The 24,459-nt window shown below is 43.5% G+C and overlaps 1 protein-coding gene across 2 annotated transcripts in view; it reads left to right on the top strand.

Annotated features, from left to right (window-relative positions):
• Positions 1–22,575, top strand: part of HROB (homologous recombination factor with OB-fold) — a 153,357-nt gene extending 130,782 nt beyond the window's left edge. For both annotated transcript variants that reach the window (XM_078645201.1, XM_078645202.1), the window contains exon 10: positions 21,204–22,575. In XM_078645201.1, coding sequence (XP_078501327.1) covers positions 21,204–21,247 — 44 coding nt within the window. In that variant the 3' untranslated portion in view covers positions 21,248–22,575. The remainder of the gene's footprint in view (positions 1–21,203) is intronic.
• The last annotated feature ends 1,884 nt before the right edge of the window (positions 22,576–24,459 follow it).

Raw genomic sequence — 24,459 nt, 5'->3', positions numbered from 1 at the left:
GAGGTGGAGATCATAGGCCTCTGGTCTCTGGGGGAACCTGGACTCCACATCAACCTTCTAAAGCTCTGGGCGATCCGGCTGGCTTTATGCCTTTCTACCCTCAATCTAAAGGAAAGCTAGTACAGATGTTCGCAGACCAAACCACCGCCATGTGTTACTGCAACAAACAGAGTGGGTTGGGGTCGTGAACCCTTTGTCGAGAGGCTCTACGTCTCTAGGCATGGCTGAAATTTGAGGCCATATCCATAGTGGTTCAATACCTGGCAGGCTCTTTGAATACCAGGGCAGTCGAACTTAGGCAAAGATGCCTAGCAGATCACAAATGGAGGTGGTGCAAGTTCTCTTTGAGCAGTCATGAAAGCCTTGGTTAGATCTGTTTGCCGCTGCCAAGAACGCACAATGTCAGCAGTTCTACACGCTGGAGTTTCTAAGGTGGCTGTCGCTGAGAGGCTTTTCATCTCGAGTGGAGCTTAGACCTCCTGTATGCTTCTCTGCCCATACCATTCCTGCCCTGAGTTCTCAAGAGGATCAGGACTGACTGGGCCCTCGTCGTCCTTGTGGTTCTGGACTGGGCTCAGAGTTTGGTTTTCTGAGCTGTTGCACTTGGTCATCAGTCCCCCAATCAGGCTGCCCCTTTGAGAAGATCTTCTGTTGCAGCAGCAGCAGGGGAGGGTTCTTCAACCATAGCTGCCAACGCTCCGCCTTCATGCGTGGAGATTGAGCGGCAACATTTGAAAGCTTACGACCTTCTGTCTTAAGTCTGCAATGTTATCTTGGCAGCCAGGCGTCCCTCCACCAAGATAGTATAAACCTGTCATTAGGGCAAGTTTGTAACATGGTGTGTAGAGAAACAGGATGACACTATTTCTGGTCCCCTCTCTCAGCTCTTTCTCTTTATCCTTTCCCTTGCCCAGCAGAGCTCAGCTCTGGATACCTTAAAGGGCTATCTTTCTGCCATCTCAGGCTTTTGGCGGGTGCCTGATCAGCCATCCCTCTTCAAATCCCCTGTTGTAAATAGATTCTTGAAAGGTTTGCAACATTTTTTCTCCTTCATTTCTCAGTGGGACCTTAATCCAGTCCTATCGTTTCTGATGTGCGTTCCCTTTGAGCCATTGCACAACTGTCCTCTCAGGCTAGTTACCATCAAGTCGCCTTCCTGGTGGCAATAACATCTGCCCAGAGAGTCGGGCGCTTCAGGCTTAGTCATTCAAGCCTCTATACCTGAACATCTAGCAATACAAGCTAGTTCTTCGCACAAGAGCTTCCTTTTTGCTGAACGTTGGCACTCCTTTTCATGTAGGTCAGTCCATCACCCTGCCTACCTATTACACTCTACCACATTTCTCTAAAGAGGGGCGACTTTACCGGCTGGACCCAAAAAGAGCATTATCTTTCTACCTTCACCACATAAAAGAATTCCAGGTGGAAGACCAACTCTTTGTGGGGTATATCTGAGCAAAGAAGGCAAAGGCAATGTAGAAGCGGACCATCTCCTGATGGATCGTGCTCTGGCCAAGCAACTGCTCTGAGGGTTTGCGTGCTCATTCCACCCGGGCTAAGACTGCTACCACCGTGTTAGCACGCCAAGTTCCAGTCCTAGATATCTGCCAGGCACCAACATGGGCCCTTTCTCCACACATTCACCAAGCATTACTGCCTGGACAGTCCGGGTTCTCGGGACGGGCACTTTGCTCTTTCGCTCCTGCAGGACTGTCTAGTGTGAAACAATTTTGCAGACCCACCTCCACGGAGGTATTGCTTTTGTATCTATTCTAAAGTAAGGAATCTGCGCCTAGAAATCTCTATCAGATGTACAAGTTACTTTCCTTTGGTAACGCCTTACCTGGTAGAGACTCTATCTAGCTCAGATTCTAGACGCTGTGAACGGATTCGTAGGGACAGGGATGTTCCCCTTTCTGGGACTTAATATTCCACATCAGTGGGCAGTGTTCTTCGTGGCTCTTGGCGTGGAAAGTTGTGAAAAGAAACTGATGTCAGTGTGCTAGCGTGGCGCCTATATAGGCACTGCGCATGTCACTTCCAGCGCAGACAACAGAAATTACACCACACGCACAAGTACGACTCCACTTACCCGCACGCAGGAGTATTGCTCACGATAACAATTCTGGATCCAGTCTGATGCCAGGAGGATAATTCTAAGGTATGGAATTTGCAGCTAGATAGTCTCTACCAGACAAGGCATTACTGAAAGTAACTTGTTCTTTAGAGTGAAGCAACAATGTTTTAGTATATCTGGGGAGAATGAGATGGCGGTAGACTGGTTAGCAAGGGAGTATATCATTTTTTTCCTTGAATTCACCATGAGAGATCTGATACCTGAGAGGCAGTAGGAGATGAAGGTTTGGAGATGGTGGCTGAGGCATTCAAAGTTTATAGCATTGGTGTAGGCATCATAGAAGTGGAAGGAACAGAAGATGTCACTGAAAGAGATAATTAATACCACTGATGAATGCTCATGTGTAGGGTGTTGCGGTGAATGGAAGGTGCCCAATGTGAAAGACCATGAGCTACCAAAGGAGTCTGACGTGTAAGGATAGGCAAGAGCAGTCATTATAACATGTAGGTGCAAGCAATTGCTACGACATGAGTGGGATCAATATCTAAGATTTAGACTTTGGCAAGAACAGCTCATTCAACAAGGTTATGTTACAAATAGGCATGACAACAATAAATGTCTGCAGATTCCCTTATCGAAGAGAGAAACTGTTGCGTATTGAAGGAGATGTGGATAAGAACGGACTCTGGTACAAGTGGCATGTAGTAGGGGCTGCTGGATGTCGACTAATTTTCTATAACTTAAACTGGGAAATATAGCTCATTTTGTCAGAAACACCTGGGACAAATGATGCCCCTTCATCTGGCCAGAAGCTATTGCCCTTTCAAGCTGACTGCAACTGAGGCAATAATATCGATGCCTGACCTGTCTCTAGAGAGTCTGGTAGCCAAAGTATCTAGTACCTGCGTCAGGCAACTTCTGCCTCAGAAAAAGTCTTACTGTTATTGATATACATCCTCATATCCCCTTCTCCATGTTTTAGTGCAATCACATCTTGACTATGCCAAAAAACAAGAATTCCAGACATTCATAAGAGGTTTGCAGTTTATGCAGAATGCCGTCAGCAGGCTTGTTACAACAGGCACTTGATATCAGATTCAAATCACTCCTTTCCTGAGATCTCTCCATTGGCTCACTGCTCAAATGAGAGTACTATTGTGGGCCATAGTTTTGGTTTATCGTGCAACATACACTGCTTCTTCATCTTTCATGGTTGCTAAATTCCATCTTTATGCCTCACAACATACTTCTAGTTCTTTGAACCATTTTTTGCTCAATGTTCCCAAGCCATAGACCATCTCCTGTTGAGTCAGGGCTTTTTTCTGAGACCGCAGCAAAACGCAGAACATTCAGCCTTTGGAGATCCTCTCCCTTTTATATGTTATTTGTAAACAATTAAACCTTTCCATTTAGTCAGTGGACGTTTGTTTTAAGAGTTCTATTAGTGTGTGTCAGTTGTGAGTTTGTGTTGCATTGTTTTTTTCTACAGTGCCACGAAGCTTTGGAGTACGTGTGCTACATAAATAACATAAGATGAAGTTAAGGGCATTACTTCTGTTCAAATTGACTTTAGTATATGTTGCACAACCGCCTGAACATGCTTCTTTTATTACCTCATGCTCTTTCTCCCCACCCCCAATTCTAGTTCCTTCACAGAAACTGTATTTGTATAACACAAACAATCATCCCTTGGGGGACATCACACTGCTGGAAAAGCCCCTATCTTTTCAACTGTGAGAACTGGGAATGAGAATTTGAATCAGCTGCTGAGAATTAATTAAGCATTGAAAAAACAAGTTTTTTGTTTTTTCTTAAAACCCAAATGGCCATCAGTCAGCCAAAGGTCTACGGGTAGAGTATTCGAGTGGGCCGCTGGCAGATGTTTGACTTGAAGGATTTCAGGCCCAGTATTATATAGTGACCTGTGTGTATTGCAAAGAAGCTTGAAGCTAGCTTTTTGCCTTACCGGCAGCCAATGTAGTGTTGCCAGGCAACCTGATGCCCAGCTGTATCTGTCCATATTGTAGATCACCTTCCCAGCAGTGTTCTGGATTACCTTGAGTCTGGTGAAAAGCTAATCCGCCATACCCACATACAGGGCATTGCCATGGTCCAGTCTGCTGGTTAGAAGGGCATGGACTATTGTTTTACGCCAGATGACCGATATCAACCGGAACAACCGCCTCCGTTATTTGAGGATGCCAAAGCATTTGCCCCAAGTGGCAAAGACTTGCTCCTGTATTGAAAGCACTGTGTCAATAATGACTCCAAGGTTGCTTTCTGATTTCTTGGGGATCAGTGCCTCTTCTTATGTTGAAGGCACCAGGATGAATCCCATATACGGTGAGCCCCACCAAATAATAGGGTCTCAGATTCTCAGCATTGAGTTTCAATGTTCAGACATCCAGTCTGCTACTTCTGAGAGGCAATTGGCCAGTTTACCTAGTGTTTCATCATGTTTTTCCCCCATGGAGATGACCAGCTGAGTATCATCCGCGTACGAGTAAATCTTGAAGCCCCATTTACTTACAATCTTTGCTAGGGAGGAAATATTAATGTTAAAAAGAGTCCTACTCGAAGAAGAGCCTTGAGGGACTCCACATGTAAATTGATGTGATCGGGATTTAAAAGTTCGCAGCTGTACTGTTTGGGTTCTATTCTTTAAAAATTATCCAAACTACTATTCTTTAAAAATTATCCAAACTACTGTAAAGATTTAGAATAAAGTCCTATTTTGTGAAATTTTCAGATCAGCTGACTGTGGGAGACTGTATCAAAAGCTGCATACGGGTCATGTAGGATCAGGGCAGCGTCCTTGCCCTGATCAACTACTGACCTGATATCTTCCAGTATGGTCAAACGGGTGGACTCTGTACTATTTTTGGCTCAAAAGCCGGTTTGTGAAGGGTCCAGCAGATTGTTATTTTCTAAAAAGTTGGTTAACTGTCCATTCTCTAATTTTTCCGGTATTTTGGGCATGAATGGAAGCAAAGTTATAGGCTGGTAGTTGGCAAGCAACGAAGCATCTATTCCTGGCTACTTGGCTAGGAGTAATATTAAAGCATGCTTCCAAGTATGCTTTAATAGTTGCCTCTGCAATGAACTAATTAAAAATGCGGGTAAAAAGGGGACTCAATATAGTAGTTAGTTTAGAATAAATGTAATGATGGCAAGGGTCGACAGTGGATCCTGACTTGACCTCTGACATTCATTTTGCCACTTGCTCCTCCATAATGCTTTCAAGAGAACCCAAATGGATTACAGCCTCCTTATATGGGCCTTATAGTTTCCACGGGTGCTCGTCCAAAGAAGGTTAAGTATCAAATGACTAATAGGTCTTCGCAATTATGTTGGTCAAGAACTTTCTGCTTTCCTCACAGTGTGCTTTTATGGGAATGATTGCTTGGAAAAGGCATGTTTGCTTGGCGAGCTCTTTTACAATTTTAAACAGTTCTTTAGAAGAACTGCTAGTCTCTTAATAAAGTAACCCTTCTTAGCTCTCCTTAATGTCTTATGGTATTTTTTCAATTCCTCTTTATAGTTTAGGCGGTCTGCTGTATTTAAGTGCCGCCAAGTACGCTCAAGAGTTTTGAATTCCCTTTTTGCTAGCCAGCATTTTTCTGAGAGTGAGCCTCTAGCTCCTTTGCTAACTTTTGGGAAGGTGGAGCGATCTAAAGAATTTAAGATTAAGAATACTTTATTAAGGTTTTCAATATAATCATCAAGAGATTTTACTTGGTTGTTTGGTGGTGTAGTAAAATGTTTGGAGAAAGTTTCAACATTAATACGACTCCAGGTTCTTTTGAGTGCTAAGGACCGATCTGGAGGTATTTTTTGATCTACTGGTAGTGTGAGAGTGAAAGTGACTAGGGAATGGTCTATCCAAGTAAAAGGGGAAATATCCAGAATTTCTGTGGCTTCAATATTTGAAAAAAAGGAGGTCTAGAGTACTGCCAGCTCAATGAGTTGGGCTGGTGATCCATCGTTTAAGTTGGAGCATTTTCATGTCTTTCTCTGATTGTCTGCAAATGGGGACTTCAGTGTACTCAAAGTGTAAATTAGAATCCCCAAAGTGTAGGTATTGATCGTGCTTAATGCTTAGTGGGGTTAGCTGTGCTAGGAGGCTGGTGGGCATTTGGGGCTAATAGCCTGGTGGTCTGTAAAGGACCACACCTCCAAGAAGCTTTTGTTCTTTACGGTACAGCGATAAAGCTAACATTTCAGCCTGTTCTGGGGGAGCCCCTTTCTGTGGAGCAGGTAAAAGTATCTTTAAAAATAATAGCTATGGCTCCTTCAGTGCGACCAACTCTATCACACTTTACAATCTTATAGCCTAATGGTCTGGCCAACGATATTTTGGGTAGAGTTGAATCCTTGTACCAGGTTTCTGTAATATACACTATGTCGGCTTAGCTTCAGACATAATGTCCCAATCTCTAAACAGTGTTTAGGTAGGAACCTTGCGTTAAAATACAAGCATTTAAGAAGTAAATCAGTATTATTGATTGACAAGTGAGCTTGTCGCTCCTACACTGGCCAACCCACTCATGTACAGTTTAAGCAAGAAAATGGGCAGTCTAAGTGGCCAGGGGGCATTTCCAGCAAAAGGTTTCACTACCGTTGGAAGAGTTGCCTCGTCCCTAGACCTTGGCCCCGTTTGGGTCCAGACAAACTTGCCTTTAGTGCACCGGTGTTGTTTTATCACCTCTTGCCATATAGTCTAGACCGCTGACCAACAAAGATGGTTGTCGGAAGAACCTCACTTTCTGTTTGCCGTGGTTTAAACCTACCACTGCCTCAAACAGGTAAAAAACGTTAAAATATTTAAAACACAGTGCCCCCAAGTTTGCAAGGTCTATGCCCCTTCAAAAAGGTTATCTCTGATTTTCAACACTGGTCCGACTATATAAAAAGATGTTGATTCCTCCTGCCCCACCCCCAATACTACAAGGTGCTCAGGAATAGCAGTCACAATGTGCAAAAGCCGCATTTAACAATTCATACAAAGAATAAAGTGCCTCGGGTGAAGTCTCACAGTTTTAGTAAACGAGTTGCACCAGTTCCAATTAGCCGTGCAGCGCCCTAGTTTTTATCATTCCTTGCCATATAGTCTAGACCACTATTAACAAGCATTTTCAATGCAAAAGGTCTCGCATTAGGAAAGTTTGAGCTATTGGTCTTGTAAATGCCAAATTTTTAATTTATGTGTTGGTTTTGAAAATAGCGAAATTAATAGCTTTGTCATTTACAATGCCAATACTTTTATTTTTTGCAAATGTGACACCTATAGCATTTGTAATGCAACATGTTTTGTATTTATGTGACTTACATTTATTGATATTACAAATAACGATGGCTTTTAATTTTTTTAAATAATTAATACTTAAATAAAAGTTATTGTAATTTATATTGGCAGTAGCTTAAACTTTTGTAAATAACTTTTGTGAAGATTATGTTCAGTGTATTTTATTGTGATGAAAATCCAAGAACAGAAGTTAAATATTAACATCTTTATGTGACATTTGTAATAAAGCTTGAAACATTGAGAGAACATATTTGAACCAGTTGTTGTTGAATGGTTGCACAGATTGATACTGTGGTGGCGCTGAGTGATGTTGTGGCGACGAGTGATGCTGTGGCGTTCAGTGATGCTGTGGTAGCGCATAGTGATGTTGTGGTGCCCCTGAGTGATGCTGTGGTGCCCCCTGAGTGATGCTGTGGTGCCCCCTGAGTGATGCTGTGGTGCCCCCTGAGTGATGCTGTGGTGCCCCTGAGTGATACTGTGGTGCCCCTGAGTGATACTGTGGTGCCCCTGAGTGATACTGTGGTGGTGCGATAGATAGATCGAGGTAGGGCGATAGATAGAGTGAGGGCGATAGATAGATAGAGTGAGGGCGATAGATAGATAGAGTGAGGGCGATAGATAGAGTGAGGGCGATAGATAGAGTGAGGGCGATAGATAGAGTGAGGGCGATAGAGTGAGGGCGATAGAGTGAGGGCGATAGATAGAGTGAGGGCGATAGATAGAGTGAGGGCGATAGATAGAGGGAGGGCGATAGATAGATAGAGGGAGGGCGATAGATAGATAGAGGGAGGGCGATAGATAGATAGAGGGAGGGCGATAGATAGATAGAGGGAGGGCGATAGATAGATAGAGGGAGGGCGATAGATAGATAGAGGGAGGGCGATAGATAGATAGAGGGAGGGCGATAGATAGATAGAGGGAGGGCGATAGATAGATAGAGGGAGGGCGATAGATAGATAGAGGGAGGGCGATAGATAGATAGAGGGAGGGCGATAGATAGATAGAGGGAGGGCGATAGATAGATAGAGGGAGGGCGATAGATAGATAGAGGGAGGGCGATAGATAGATAGAGGGAGGGCGATAGATAGATAGAGGGAGGGCGATAGATAGATAGATAGAGGGAGGGCGATAGATAGATAGATAGAGGGAGGGCGATAGATAGATAGATAGAGGGAGGGCGATAGATAGATAGATAGAGGGAGGGCGATAGATAGATAGATAGAGGGAGGGCGATAGATAGATAGATAGAGGGAGGGCGATAGATAGATAGAGGGAGGGCGATAGATAGAGGGAGGACGATAGATAGATAGAGGGAGGGCGATAGAGGGAGGGCGATAGATAGATAGATAGAGGGAGGGCGATAGATAGATAGATAGAGGGAGGGCGATAGATAGATAGATAGAGGGAGGGCGATAGATAGATAGATAGAGGGAGGGCGATAGAGGGAGGGCGATAGATAGATAGATAGAGGGAGGGCGATAGATAGATAGATAGAGGGAGGGCGATAGAGGGAGGGCGATAGATAGATAGATAGAGGGAGGGCGATAGATAGATAGATAGAGGGAGGGCGATAGATAGATAGATAGAGGGAGGGCGATAGATAGATAGAGGGAGGGCGATAGATAGATAGAGGGAGGGCGATAGAGTGAGGGCGATAGATGTGTGTGTGGTTGGGTGTGTGGTTGGGTGTGTGGTTGGGTGTGGTGTTGGGTGTGGTGTTGGGTGTGGTGTTGGGTGTGGTTGTGTGTGTGTTTGGGTGTGGTGTGTGTGGTTGGGTGTGGTTGTGTGTGTGTGTATGGTGGTGTGGTTGTATGTGGCTGTGTGGGTGTGGTTGGGGTTGAGTGTGTGTAGTTGAGTGTGTGTAGTTGAGTGTGTGTGTGGTTGAGTGTGTGGTTGTATGTGTGTGGGGTTGTGTGTGTGAGATTGTGTGTGGTTGGTTGTGTGTGTGAGATTGTGTGTGATGTGGTTGTGTGTTTGTGTGATGTGGTTGTGTGTTTGTGTGTGTCTGGTTGTATGTGTGTGGTTGTATGTGTGTGTGTGTGCGGTTACAGAAGGATGTATGTGGAAGAGAGCAGCAGATCAGAACAGCAGAAGAGAACAGGGAGTTAAACAAGCAATCAACGAGGATCAACTGTAAACAGAAGCGCTATTTAAACAAAGACACAACTTTTTCCCCCCATGTAGAGTTATTATATTGGGGGCTGGGGAAGTTCACAGATCCTTCCGTTTGCTCCTCCCCCTAGTCCATGGCCAAGCTTCGAGCCTCAAAGTGACGAAGTTGGGTGTTGAGCAGGAGCACTGGCTGCCAACGGAATTGAGCTAGCGCCTTTGTGTGCTGCAGCCTGCAGAGGTTGTGAGGGCTGCCCAAATATTGAAAATGACCCCCAAAAAAATGCAAACACTCTAAAGATGACACTGCATCCAGTGAAGAAAAAAAATAAGCTCTCACGTCCTAGTTCGGCCGAAAGTCTTATCAGACACACTTTATATTCCTCATACGTTTCCCTACACTAGTACCTTTCGTCAGAGGGACTCCTAGCATTCAGTCTGGATTATTCATCCCACACAATATTAATAAATCAAAAGGCAATGCAGGACTAAGATTGCAAGCTTGCTTGGGTGGGAATTGTGATCTATAAATAATAAGTACCCGTTGCTGGTGTAAAGGTCAACAGGAGTATGTTGTGTTCGATATTTAATGCTTTATGAAGCATTAAGGCAATACATGCAAAGGACCCTGATAAAATATCAATGTAAAATAAAATTGCACATTTTGTACAGCAATGATGTAGAAACACAAAAATAAATGCACTTCCTATTAGTAGGACAAAATATATTAGGCGTGCTTAAAATCGATAAAAATAACTACTTGTCATCCTAAAGTGAATAAAATAATTGACAAAGTAAATGACAACCTTCAAATTTAGCGCATTATAAACTTGGAACAGATGTGAACTCCAATAGGCTACGGTGCTGTGCCAAACTCGCAGACAGCTTTCTGGAGCAGGGGTGGGGTGTACTGGCGGTTCTGGCCATGTAATACAATGGGCCTGCGGATAACACGTTTGCGGGGCGCGCACTTCGCCAATGTCACGGGCCGTCCCCACGGTGATTGCCTGCAGGATGTAAGTCACTCTACTCGCTCTATCTGTACGAGGCCCAGGACAGACTGAGCGGGATCCGTGTAAGGGACCATGGAAGGAGCGTAACGGGAAGGTAGCTCTGAACAACCACAACTCTCCCACTAGAAGCAGCCCGTGGTGATGTTAGGTTTGGTCGGCATCAGACAAAATTGGCAACTAGTTATAAAATTAGAAATGCAAAGAACCGGACAGAATAGCAACCACATAAAAAAGTAATACCGCTGTTTTTAACAGTGCATGCTGCAGAAAATTTGGCAGATTCCTTGTTCTCATTACAAACGTAACTATTGACGACTAAATATGTGGCGTTGCTTTAACGGACCTCGAAAGGTTAAATGGCTGAGACGGCACTTCCTTGATTTGGATTTGTGACACGCAAACATAAACCCATGTGCCTCGCCTGTGAAAGAAAAAAAAGTCTGAATCATGCCTCTTCATATTTAAACATGGTGCTTAGATGTAACTGCGGGCGCTGCAAAAACTGGGCGAGAAGGGAGGGGTGAATGCCAGCAGGAAGGGAGGGGGTGGCAAAGCACCTGGGGTGTCAAGGAGGGAGGCAAAAGGGAATGTATGCGCCGTGAAACGGACGGAAAGCCGTTGCAAAGCTCTGGTAGCTGATGGGTAGGGTTGAGTGCACCAAACTAAAGGGGGGAAATCGTAAAAGGGATGCGAAAGTGAAAAGTGAACTGGGTAGAGGTAAATGAAAGAATAAGAGCAAGGCATAAGAGCAAGGACGAACAACAGGAAAAGAACATGAAAGAGACACGGCCTCGCGGCCGTGAAAGTGAAAGCACGGCCGTGAGACGCGCTCTGTAGTGGGGGAGGGTCAGGGGCCGTTATGACACGGATTCCTCTGAAGTCTTACGAGGCGGCAGATGGTGTTTAATGTGCACGCGGGTCTTGCGGACCTTTGGAATGCTGGGTGAAGCTGAAGGATTCGATTAGTAAAAGGAAGTCTTTTGTGAGCAAATGAAATTTGTCCAAGTGAATGCTAAAGCGACCAGCTAATATTTTATTTTGGCGGAGGGGAGGGGGGGGGGGGTGGATTAACCAGTATCTCGTAGATGTTCACAAAGGCTGTGAAATGCTGACAGGAAGGTAGAACAGTGTTTGACAATTGATGGAGAATGGCGCGAAATGAAAACAAGTCGGGCGGGGGAGTGAGCGAGTGGGAGGAAGCGCTGGCGAAGCATCGTGCTTCAAGAGCCTGGTGGGGGGGCGGGGGAGCGAGCGAGTGGGAGGGGAAAAAGACCAGATGGGGTGTGAGTGAGGCCAAGCGCGCGCTGGCGAAGCGTCAAGCTTCAATAGATCACATGAACTGCATGGAATCCGCTTGTTCAAAGAGTTTGTTTCAACTTCTATAGATCTCCACATCTGCAATGCGCAAGCGCATTGGCAGAGGTCGAGGCCTAAAAATGACCGTAGTTTCTTACATAACATACTTCAGGCCTGATATTATTTGCAGTGCTTACTCAAACTATAAACCATTATGTGAAATCAAATTTAAAATTAACCTCTTCTCCATCGCTCTTATTTGGACTGAGTCTCCGGAATAGGAAAAAACAGTAAATAAACTAATCGGTGCTAATGCAGGCGAACTAATGATTTAGCCCCAAAGGGGTGTGGAAGAGAGGTTAGTGGTGGCTAGGACATGGGCATCCATAGATTTCTCCATGTTTACTATGCCTATTTTAACTGCTTTAGACATTGTGGATCACAAGGCTGCCCAATCTTGTCTGCCACAAGTAGCTAGTCTGTTGTACAAGGCAAACAATCCATTTCACTTCTTAAGGACAGAACCTGTTGGACATGGCCTTTCTAGGGGAACATCCACGAAACATTTTGGGTTTTTTCGTCCTCCTTGTCTTCGCCTACTCTCTCTTCCTGACCCTAGAACTCGGAGCAGGTTCCCACTGTACTGCAGTGGAGTGGGAAGGTACGAGCACCCTCCCCACGCGGGTTAGGAGCGGGTGCTTACACGGTTGGATTAAGCGTCGTCCCCGGTAGTGCCCTATGAAAACCATATACCCGGGGTGGGTACGGCATTGGTGAGTGGGGGATGTGGCACTGATCACGCCCCTTGGGACTTGCATGCCCATTATGTCTCCTATTCAGGTTGGCGCCAACCCGGAGTAGGCCTCTCCTTCCACTGGAGTAGTCGTAGGGTATGACCAGAGGGGTGAAGCTTGGGATAGGCGAGTAGCCGGGTGGGAGCCTAAGCGCGACTGCTGCCTGAACACGGGAGAGCCCCTAGGTAGGACCACCTACCATGGAGGTCAGTTACCTTCCATGGGACATCTCCTGAGGCTCCTTTGTTGCCGTAGGGCTGGAGCCTTCCCCACTGTTGGTAAAGTGTGGAAGTGCACAACCTTCCTACCTCTCGTAGGAAGCAACGCTTAGGTGAGGGGGTGAAACGGATTGTCCGCCTGTCATGAGAAGCGGTGGATGCACAAGCACCAAGGTTGCGCTCGGCCTGTGGCCGGCCCGCTAGCATCGGTCGGCCTGAGCCCCTGCACCAGTGATGTTCGTAAGTGCCCCCACTGCCTCCCCTCCTGAAAGCTGTACAGTGTGGTGTGAGTTGTGAACTACAGAATGGTGCCTGGACACCGGAGGGCCTAGTGTGGAGCTCAAGAAGTTGTCAGCATCTACCGCAAAGTGCTTCCTGCACTCCAGGGACCTCTGCACGCATAAGCGTGTTGGTGGTGACCGGATTCACAGGTTGCGGGACCCAAAGTTGCCTGCTTTGTCAACGGTGCAACATTTCTCTTGTGTACCACGCTGACTGCATGCTCATTGCATTCGGTGTCCCGTTCGCAGGTTGCGACCCTTAGAGGTGTGGGACGCACCCATTGCAGAGTCTCATTCTACCTCATGAGGCACTGCTGAACTTGCGCTTGTGTGTGTGACCAGAATCGTCTAGTGCAACTAACATGATGGTGTGCCGGACATAGTGCCTTATTTCCTGGGAGGTACGAAATTGAAACACTGCTATGTGTAACCTGGAGTGTCTGGTGCGAATCATCTTGTCGTGTGCCAGACTCTGTTCCCAAATTGCCGGGGCACAGCCTGGATCAATGTTTAACAAATGGAGCACTGTTCTAGGGGACATTTTGCAAAACAGGTTGCTGCCTGATCCTTGTTTTGGGATAGCATTACAATTAGTTGTGTGTCATCAGCATACAACACTATTGACCCCTCGTGTTTCTCTACACAATCTGCCAGTGGTCCCACATACAAATTAAAGAGGGTGGGGCTTAGAATTGATCCCTGTGGGACCCCTTGAGGCAGAGGGTAGCTATCAGACAGGTGTGTGCATTGGGCAACTTGGAAACTCCGTTCGGCTAGAAACGAAGTCTCCGAAGTAGCAGTGGATGTGAGACGTGTCAAACGCCGCGCTGAGATCCACTAGGATCAGCGCAGCTGTTTGCCCCTCATCCACATGTTTCCTCAGTGCCTGTCGCCATTAATAGTGCTGATTCTGTTGAATGTGCCTTTCTAAAGCCTGACTGTGAGGGGTTTAGTAGGTCTTTCATGTTGATGTGGTCTACCAGCTGTTTGTTTGTGATTTTTTTCTGGCAATTTTAGCCATGAAGGGAAGTAGTGAGATAGGGCGCAAATTGTCTAATCTAGTGTAGTCTAGTGAGGGTTTTTTCCTGAGTGGTCTGACAATGGCCTGCTTCCATTTCATAGGGACTATTCCCGTCTGGAAGGAGCGGAGAATGAGATCTGCGATGTATGGTAGGATTGTAGCCACCCGCTTCATCATTTTCTCCGGTCAAGCCGGGTCTCTGGGAGAGCCGTATTTTATTCCTTTTATTGTGGTTTTTAGTTCCGCACCTTCCTGTATTGTAAAATTCTCCAGCATTACTCTTACCGAGGTTCGCCGTCTTGGCAGCGAGAGGGGTAGTACCCAGCCGCGCCTCTGTAGCAAAGGTCTCGTATATGTTAGTTACTTTGTTAGTAAAGAATTATGCTATCTCATTGCAGAACTCTTTTGTGTCTGGATTGTCTGCTATCTTCTCTTCTTGGATTTTGAGAGATTTTAGAATTACGAACATTTCTTTATGTGAGTTGTTAACTTTGTCTATTTTATCTGTATAAAATTCACATCTAGTTTTCTTAAGCAGTGAGTGATAGGCTTTCAGTTCCGTTTTATAATCTTCTTTGGATTTGTTACAGTAATTTTTTTCCCAGGTTCGTTCTGATTTTTTACGTATTTTCCTAGCCTTCCTTAGTTCATCATTGTACCAAGGGGCTGTTACCTTAGGTCTCCTTGGTATTCTTGTGCTCCAGGGTGCAACTTTATCTAGAGCATCAGTAATCCAAGCCGCTATCTGGTCATTAGCTATGTTAATAGCTATGTCCATCATTGGCTTCTGTTCCTTAAGGGCTCTTGAAAATGAGGTAGAGTTAAATTTATCCCACTTTCTGGTAGTTATTACTTCGCTGTGATATTGCGTCTTCCTCCTCTGAGATGGCATAGTAAAAGGGACTAAATAGTGATCTGACCACGGAACTGGCCATGGCACTCCTATTTCAATCTCAGTGCAATTTGCAAATATAGGGTCTAAAATGAGGCCCCCTTGATGCGTTTGTGATTCCACTTTTTGTGTCGGATTTAGTGCGAGAAGGTGCTTACAGATTGTATTTATCTCATTGTTTTCTGTATCATCGAAATGTATATTTAGGTCGCCCAATACCAAAAATGTGTTGTATCTCAGTGCTGGATGAACTACTTTATCCTCCAGACTAGAAACAAACTTTATTTGGCCGGGTGGGCGGTAGATAAGGAAACCAGCTACGGTGTTATCTTCTGCCATTGATAGCGTGAAGAAGAATGCCTCACAGCTGTCTAGATCAGTTTGTTGGACCTCACATTTTATCTCATCTTTATGGATTATGGCAATTCCCCCTCCTCTTTGGCGTATCCTATCAGGCGGTAGCCGTTTGGGATGGCATCTATCACATCCGATGTTTTCATTAAGCCATGTTTCAGTCAGGAACAAGGCGTCCAGTGATTTCTCCCTTAGTAGGTCATGTATCTCATGCTTTGTTTAGCCATAGACCTGCAGTTTAATAGTGCCAACTGTGTTTTTTACTCCCTAGTGGTATATGTTTTGCAGCTAAATATTGCATTGCAGTGCCTGCATGTTAGTGCCATGTTGTCTACCTGTATTTTATGTCTAAATGAAGTGCTAATGGGTTTATTCAGTTTTAATAGTACCTCTTTGGAGTACTTGATCCTCTCTAAAGTCCCCTCAGAGCCAGGGTTTCTGGTCCCGGATGTGCGCAGACTGGCTTGCCTTTGGCGCGCCGGCGGCGCGTCCGCTGCGCAGTCACATTGGTTTAAGTAGGGGGGGAGGTTGAGGCTTAAGGAGCGCCTCTGCCCGCTAGACCGGAAATGACAGGCTCTGCTCCGCCCTCCACGCAAATGGCACACAGCCGGGGTGGACCGGGGCAGGCAGGCTAAATTTGAATTTGAATTTAAAAGAATTTATAAAGCGCTTGTCTACCAAGCGGTTTCTTGGCGCTGAGGGGATACTGAAAAACCAATGGCGGGGGCGCATAGGACTAGGATGGTAAGGCTTGTAGGAAAAGGACGTTTTAAGAGCCCTTCGAAACTCAATGTAAGAAGGGGCAGATCTAATAGCGGGCGGGGGGGTGCATTCCAAAAAGTGGGGACAAGGACAGAAAATTTCAGGCCTCCCGACCTGCTTTTCTTGAAGCGGGGTACAGAGAGAAGGAGCTTGGTAGAAGAGCGTAGCTCTCTGCAGGGACGGTAGGGCGTGATAGCGGAGGAAATAAAAGCGGGGGCGGACCCCGCTTGAGCCTGAAAGGTCGTGCAGCCCAGCTTAAAGAGTGCCCGTTCTTTAATGGGTAGCCAGTGTAATGATTTGAGTATGAGGGTAAAGTGATAAGATTTAGGTAGCCCATGAATCAGGCGGGCAGCCTGATTTTGCACTAGTTGGAGGCGTCAACGGGCGTAAGCGGGAACGCCGTTATACACAATGTTCCCGTAGTCCAGTCGCGATAAAACCATCGCCATTAGAATCGGTTTTAAAGCAGGAAAAGAAAAAAATCGGGAGATTTTCCGAATGGTGCGAAGGGTAAAAAAACAGGAGGAAACTACAGAGCTGATCTGGGAATGAAGTGTGAGGTGTTGATCTAAAGTGATCCCAAGTTTTTTAACAGAGGACGACGGTGAAGGAGGGGGCACCCAGGGAGGGGGGCCAGAAAGTAGGGGACCAGGGACTGCGACTGCCACCGGTAAGAACTAGCTCCGTCTTATCCAGGTTTAATTTCAGATGGTTGAAGTTCATCCAGTCCCTGATAAACAACATGACCGATTGAAAATTATGAATAGCAGTGAGTGTCACAGTTCTCAGCCGTACGCTGTGCAAAACAAGCTTTAGTGCAAAGAAGCTAGTGCAATCAGAGTATTTTAAAGTATGTTTAAAACCAAATATTTCAGAGACCGTAGCGCACACTCTGCAGTCAGAGCACAGTAGAGCGGTATGAATTACATCATTATTTGTACCAGAAAAGTTCATTACAAAAGCAGCATAGTGGAGCGATAAGAATTACATCATTATTTGTACAGAAAAACGTCTTCATAAAATAATATAAAAACAATGAAACTTATTAAATATCTTAAAGGATATTAAAAGAACAAATTGTACAAAGCCCACTATACAACTTTAGCAGGTACCATACAGTACGGCACAGCCTAAGAACTGTCAGGGGAATACTTAGTAAGCCTGATCCACCTAGCCATTAGAAACTTGGCTGTACAAAATACGATCATACGAGAAGCAGTTGTCTACAATATTCTATACTACACCTTGTACTTACCTGCTCCCAGATTTCTGCATTGTGGGGCTATCCATTTGATTGTACACGAGGCCAAAAAAAGAGCCTGCACAAGTGACTCAAGTACCCCTTGGCCACAGGCAAAATTTCCTTCAACCCTGTCTCTTGCTTTGCACCATTGGCCTTTAAAATGATTTAGAGGTAGGCATTCATACCTTAACTGCAGGTATAGTTTCCTTGCTAGAGAGGGTACAATTTCATATATTGTAGCCTCAAAGCTGCCGAAAGCTATCACTTATAAGTCATTATCAAATCAGTCTCAACAGTGCCCCAATTTACAGCTTCTTTCCTCTTCACACAATGGAAAGAGGTTTACTGCAGCCCTTTACTGAATTAATCCTCTAATCCTTTCCAGGATGGGTAAGACTCGTAGAGGCGTTTGTGAATGTTGACAACCACATGTGTACGTGAGCAGTCACAAATGTTCAAAGCTGAATACATCTTAAAACCTCAACTCCACAACCCTTGGTAGGGATTTGCTGCTGCATGATATTACTCTGTCGCGGTTTAGTACTACACAGGAGTAGCAGGATTTATGAATTCGTTCTCACTTTTAATGAAAGTCTAGCAGCCATAAATCTTGTCTTTTATACTAACGTTACAAGTAAAATGGCTTAGTGAATCAGCCGATGTTCAACGATCAAACAAACAGTGATCCAAGTTGTAGCATAGGTGATTAGGTATTGTTATTATGATGAAAAGTAATTAAACAGTTTTGATGTTGAAGGTTTCCTAGTTTGGAACATGCAATCTTCTTTAAGAGTTACCCTAAATTAACCCAAGTCAATCAGTTCCATTTATATATGTATTTGTGTATGCGCTATTTATATAGAGTGAACCTTGCCAAAAGGCGGTCAGCAGGACTCTAAACTTGTTCAAAGACAAGCATAAAGTCGACGAGTAATAGGCGAAGAACCTGTGTATGACTCTTAATTTTAAGTGCAGTGCTTGAGTGTTTCAAGCGTATGCTTTGTCCAGATTTTCATTTATTTGTGCACACTACGTGTCATTTGGCAGTCCTAAAATTGGGCTGACTACAGGTTTTACAACACCTTTAATCTAGAAGCACTTCCTTGCTGTCGTAAGAGATAGAGGGGCATCAAGAAAGTTTCTTTGGATCAGGATATATGTCATGATCTGTAAACTAAGTTCCAGGTTCTGTTTGCCTGGCCCTTCTCTAGAAAAGGAAGAAGTGAGTGATCCAGGATGTCCTGCCTGTAGGATTGCGCCTCTCCCCAGAGCTTATGCCATTGATTCCACTACTTGCTTTGGCTAAGACTTGGGTGCACCAGAATCTACCGGTCATTCCCTTTAGAAGTTTCTATTTCTTGCTTGAATAGAATACCCATCTAAGGGGGATTATATTTCAGACCATGAGTACAACATAAGATCCATGGACAGCCACCTTATCTTCAGAAAACTACTCAAGAATCGGCTCTTCCCCACATAACCACCATACGCAAACAGAAATTTACAGCATATCCCTCTGTATATAAACATTGATTTTCACTATAGATATGTACCGATTTTTGTGTATTGCTTGTATAAACATGTAGAATAATTGTTTAAAAAGAAATAATTACAGTAACACTTGAAAACCGGAGTTTGTCTGGTGGATCTTTGGTCTACATGTACTTGCTTCCATTGTACATCTATTTACCTTCCATGTACTTGGGTCTGTGTGTTTGTTATTTTTCTCCTGAAAAAGCATATCCAATGCACTACTTTATTTCTCATCCTGTACCGCTATCAATATAATCTACATATACTTACCTCCTTTATGCATCTATATACTTTCAATGCACTTATGGATCTATATATTTATCACTTTCTTCTAATTTAGCATTTCCAATTCACTACCCTATTTCTCAGCCTATACTTCTCTCAATATATCTTCTAGCCCAACTTTATGGCTCATCTCAAACTTCTTTCTACTACTCTTTCAAATGCACTACCCTATTTCTGACCCTATACATCTATCAATATATCCTCTAGATCCACTCTCTCATTTATCCCAAACCCCATACCAGTACTATGATCCCCAAAATAACCCTTTCTAGACTCTCCCCTACCCGTCCTTGCATCATCTGATACCTCTTTTACAATATATACCAATCCCCCCAAACAAACCTTTCTAAACTCTTCCTTCAGACTCTTCCCCTCCACAACCTTTTTTTATTCATCCAAAAGCCTCCTCCTACTGCTATGACCTCAAAATAGAAAAATCGAAATCCTTCGCATTTTTATCCCTCCACTATCCTTTTCAGTCAAAATAACAGACTAACATGTTCACTTCTCAAATTTCATATTCCACTATACTAATTCACCACTAATCCTTTATGGTATCCAGAGTAGCGTGCTACTCGACAATAAAGCGCTTCAACACCCCATCAGGGTTACAAGTGCTATCTAAATGCAAACCTTTTTCCCTTTTCTACCCCTCCCCAACCCTTCTCAATCCAAATAACTGAGTAACATATCCACCACTCAAATTACTTCATATTTCACTATATTAATTTTCAACACTAATCTTTTATGGGTTCCAGAGTAGCGTGCTACTCGCTTGAAAAGCGCTTCAACACCCATCAGGGGTAACAGGTGCTATATGAATGCAAACCTTTCTTCCCCTTCTATCCCTCCTCTATCCTTCAAACTCCAAATAACGGACTAATATCCACCACTCAAATTACTTTCATATTTCACTATATTAATTTTCAACACTAATCCTTTATGGGTTCCAGAGTAGCGTGCTACTTGCCCAAAAAAGTTCTTCAACACCTCATCAGGGGTAACAAGCGCTATATAAATACAAACCTTTTTTCCTCTTCTACCCTTCTGCTATCCTTCCGAATCTAATAACTGACTAACCTATCCACCACTTAAATTACTTTCATATTTCACTATACTAATTCAACACTAATCCTTTATGGGTTCTGGAGTAGCGTGCTACTCGCTGAAAAAGCACTTTGACGCCTCATCAGGGGTAGTAGGTGCTATATAAATGCAATTACAACACAATATGATGAGGAGGGTATCTAATGTCATGTTTAATAAGGTAAAGAAGCTAACATTGCCAAATTAATTAAAGACTTAAACATCAATGATCCAGAACTCATATGTGATTGGAATACCACACTCTCCTCTGTCATTATATCACCGGTTGCCTAAGGGATGTATGTAGAGGCCTTCTGTGGTCGTGACCGTGCATATTATTGAATTCATTCTAGAGGTCTGGGAAAGAGATGGCTCCACACTCTTGGAGCCCAAATACTGGGATGATGAATTCTAAATCTCTGGACTTTTAGATCGTTTGTATCTTGGGATTATTTTTGGTAGTCTTCTCTGACAGCTGCAGATGCCTTAGCCCTCAGTTATTGTTAGTTATGAAAACGAGTCCGAAATAAGCTAGACTTGCATGGCAGGGATGCCCGTGTGTGATTCACAGACCTAATTTTAAACTAAGAACAAACAAACCAGGACCTTGAAAAAAGAATACTAATATATGTAGAGCCTGTCAGAGTGACATAGAAGTATACTTTTCTGTAATGATATTACCTTAATAGTTTTGTACTTTGTGACTCCTCACAGGACATAATAATTGGAACTCTGCATGAGATAAAATGTCATTTTGGCACAACTCTTAAAGTGCTGCTGTCCAGCACAAGCGTTTGAGGATCTTAAGCACCTGTAAACACAACAAACTATTCGCTTATGCAGTTTGAGACCATACGTACAGCTTCTTTTAAGATACCTTGAAGAATAACATTCCTTATTTAACAAGTAACATCCTTGTTTGATTTCTCTGCAGATGACGACTTGGAAAGCCTCATGGGAGAACTCCCAGAAGATTAACTTTTTGGAGGGGGCAAGTCATCAGTTACATCACAGAGCTGCTGATGGGGGAAAATAAGAATTCTGCTTATTGAACATATTGAATTGTGCAATACCTGAAGTGCGTTCATCACTTAGCTGGAGTTCTTTCTTGTATAGATATTGAAAAGCTAAAACCCCCAAGTGCAATGTTGTTGCTTCGAAACAAAGAAATCCTCCCCAAATTGAGATATCGGCCCCATGATAACATCCAGGAATATTTCAAATACGTCCTGTAGATAATGAGGCTGCAATAAAACATTTCAGGCCAAAGTGCTCACCTCATCACTTCCTGTCGTGGTGGGGACTGCTGTCCATCACCACTCCTGGTCGATGGAGGTCATCTAGGTAAGAACTGACACCCAATGGAATTCCAACCAGAGATACATGAAGGCAGTCCAGTAACTCATAGAAAATGTTTTGACACTAACCTGTCCCTTCCCATATAAAAACACTTGTTTTTGCTTAAGGCGCACATACTTCGTTTGACCTAAGAGAACTTTCCACTACTTAGGCCGCCCATTGATGGGTAGCTACATTTCATTTTTTTTATTCTGCTGTATAAAGTGTACAATTGATTGTCCCAAGAGGTTGCAAACATCTGTATTCACATTCGTTTCCCCACAGAACATCTAAACAGGCTTTCATGTGCTGCCTGTAAATAATACTCCAAATGAACTGAAAAAATACAACCTTCGGCACAATGAACGTACTATGAGCACTTACAGTTATTATGAGCGATTCCGTAATTCAGAGCTTGAATTCAACAGACCCTGCCTCAAGATGGTGCAGCTTCTTTTTGTCTAAGGCACTAATCTGTAGAGATTTCCTCAGAGGAAGGCAAGACTTGAACTGGAGATTTGATTGTGCTTTTTCATCAAGGAGATGGACTTGCACACTCTGAGTATTGTTCAGCCAATATCCATCATTCACATTTTTGGTTTTGGCTGATGATTGTGTACATTTCATTACCTAGACTCTGGAATGAATGTGCGGTGGTGGAGCTTGCATTACAGAAGAGAATCTCCTTCGGTTGGAAGATTGATGTTTTGCCCTGGTTTTATGCAACTGCAATGACGTGTTTCAACTGTGTCATTTGTTGATGAACAGCTTACAAAATCTCCAATAGACTTTCAATAGTGTGGTGACCCCACCTCTGCAAGGTAGTTGTCTTCCATTCTAGCAATGGTTATATTAAAAATGGCAGCTGAGTTCTGGGGAAGAAGATCTGAAATTTGTATGATTTCTGAAATGCAACACTGACGCAAAAGGTGCGCAGGGCTTGCAGATTAAAACATTATTTTGCTTTATATTGTGAGTTTTGTATTACTTTTTATTGTGTTAGAATCTGAACTGCCAGCTGCTTGTTGATAGCTATTACAAGTGCCCAAAGGTGTGAGACGCTGGATTAGATTGTCTAGAGGAATTTCAGATATGTGAGGGTTGTGCCTGTGTGTTTGGGGAAGGCGGGCAATACTCTAAGTAGCTTATGGAATGCTACTGTGAGGAGCAATATCTAATAGAGTGGGAGATGGAGTCGCAAAGTGGATAGTACAATTCTCTGGTCTGTTGAAGCCACGTCGAGCAGAGATGCAATTCCCTTACGTCCTGACAAACTTTCCCTTAAATGATTTATTTCCATAAATGACTTTTCCTATACAGTCATCAACGCAATAATGAAATACAAGGGAATCAGACTGATTTTAAAAAACTGAAAAGGGCTACATACCCAACACTTTCAGTCCTAGAAGCCATATTAAAGAGAATCCTCTTCATACTTCCCTAATTTCTTGTGTTTTCCCATCCATTTGCTTGTATCTAGAATTAGCTCTATATCTGTAATCCACTCTTTTGCCACGGAGTTCAGCCTTGATTTTCCCATCTTTATAATATGTTATTGAAGGCACCATTATCCTTGCGCCCATGTTTTCAAACCTGAAGACAGCGTGAAAGTATTGTACATGTAAATCACGTTTTTAACCTGGGCCTTGAAACTGACCACATTCACAACATACAAACATCTTCTTGCTATTATAACTGTTAACTATTATGCACACGCTTAGAATGTGTTTATGCAAGACTGAAATGTTTTCCTTTTGTAGGGTAAACTAATTTGTGCTCAGTTTTCACTTTTATGATCTACATTTAAACCCTGTGCCCGTTGTTCTCTGATCTTAATTGTCCTTTATTTCAGGACACCCCTCATTATTACTCTAGTAATGACTACAGGTGAAACCAAATAATTCCAAGTCAATCTGTATAATATCGGGGCACCCTAGTTTTTACCCATCCACGAATTGACTGAAGTATGTTCCCTAATATCTGCTTTCTCTTTTTTTCACTGTTTCTAGATGAATGTTACTTTTAGAAACTCAAAAGCATGTGAAGTATTTTCAGGCAAGCATAGTTTCACTTTAAAGACCTCTGCTGCTATTGAGCTTCCATACTTGTATTTTTATTGTGGGATTTCCCCCACAATGATGCTTCAGCATGTAAAAGGTAGTTAACTCTCAGATCCTTAAACCTCCCTGGTTAGAATTACTTAGTGTGTATAATTCTAGGGGAAAACCTCTTTCATTCCTACCTTACTTTCCATTGACTGGACCAAGCTTAAAGGTGAAGGCTGCACCTGCGATCCTACGAGCTTTACATTTTCACACCACTCCCCTTTTTGAACCAATATTACATTTGTAGATTTCACATACATTCTACACATTTTAAGCACGCACATTTTTTCACAAGAAGAGTGTCAGCCCTTTCTACCATTTATAGCCACTGTACACTTGTTTTAAATATTAGAACCAAGTTGAAATTCCTTAGGCATTGAACTTATTATTATAATTCCTTTATATTCCCCCCCCCCCCCTCCATGTGTCCCATTACAATTTCCCAGAGACAAAGGATATGTATACGTCCTGATGTTTCCCCAGTTAATCTGATCGCTAAAGGTCATCTAAAGCTTTCATGTAGAGCAAATAAAACAGTTCCGTTTCTCAAGTAGATTGATTGCAAACAGAAACACCTCAATTAAATAACCTATTAGTTTCTTCTTCACAAAAAGAGAAGTCCCTAATTTGTGGATTTTGTGCAGCTAATTAAGCAAGGGTGCTCAATTTACTGAATCCGATATATACTCTGGTAATGGACAAACCTAACAAGGCCAAAGGTTAGATTTAAATATGCTAGATTATTGT

The sequence above is a fragment of the Lissotriton helveticus genome, chromosome 5_1, assembly GCF_964261635.1.
Source record: "Lissotriton helveticus chromosome 5_1, aLisHel1.1, whole genome shotgun sequence".
Lineage (NCBI taxonomy): Eukaryota > Metazoa > Chordata > Amphibia > Caudata > Salamandridae > Lissotriton > Lissotriton helveticus.
This window is presented reverse-complemented; position numbering and strand designations above follow the sequence as displayed.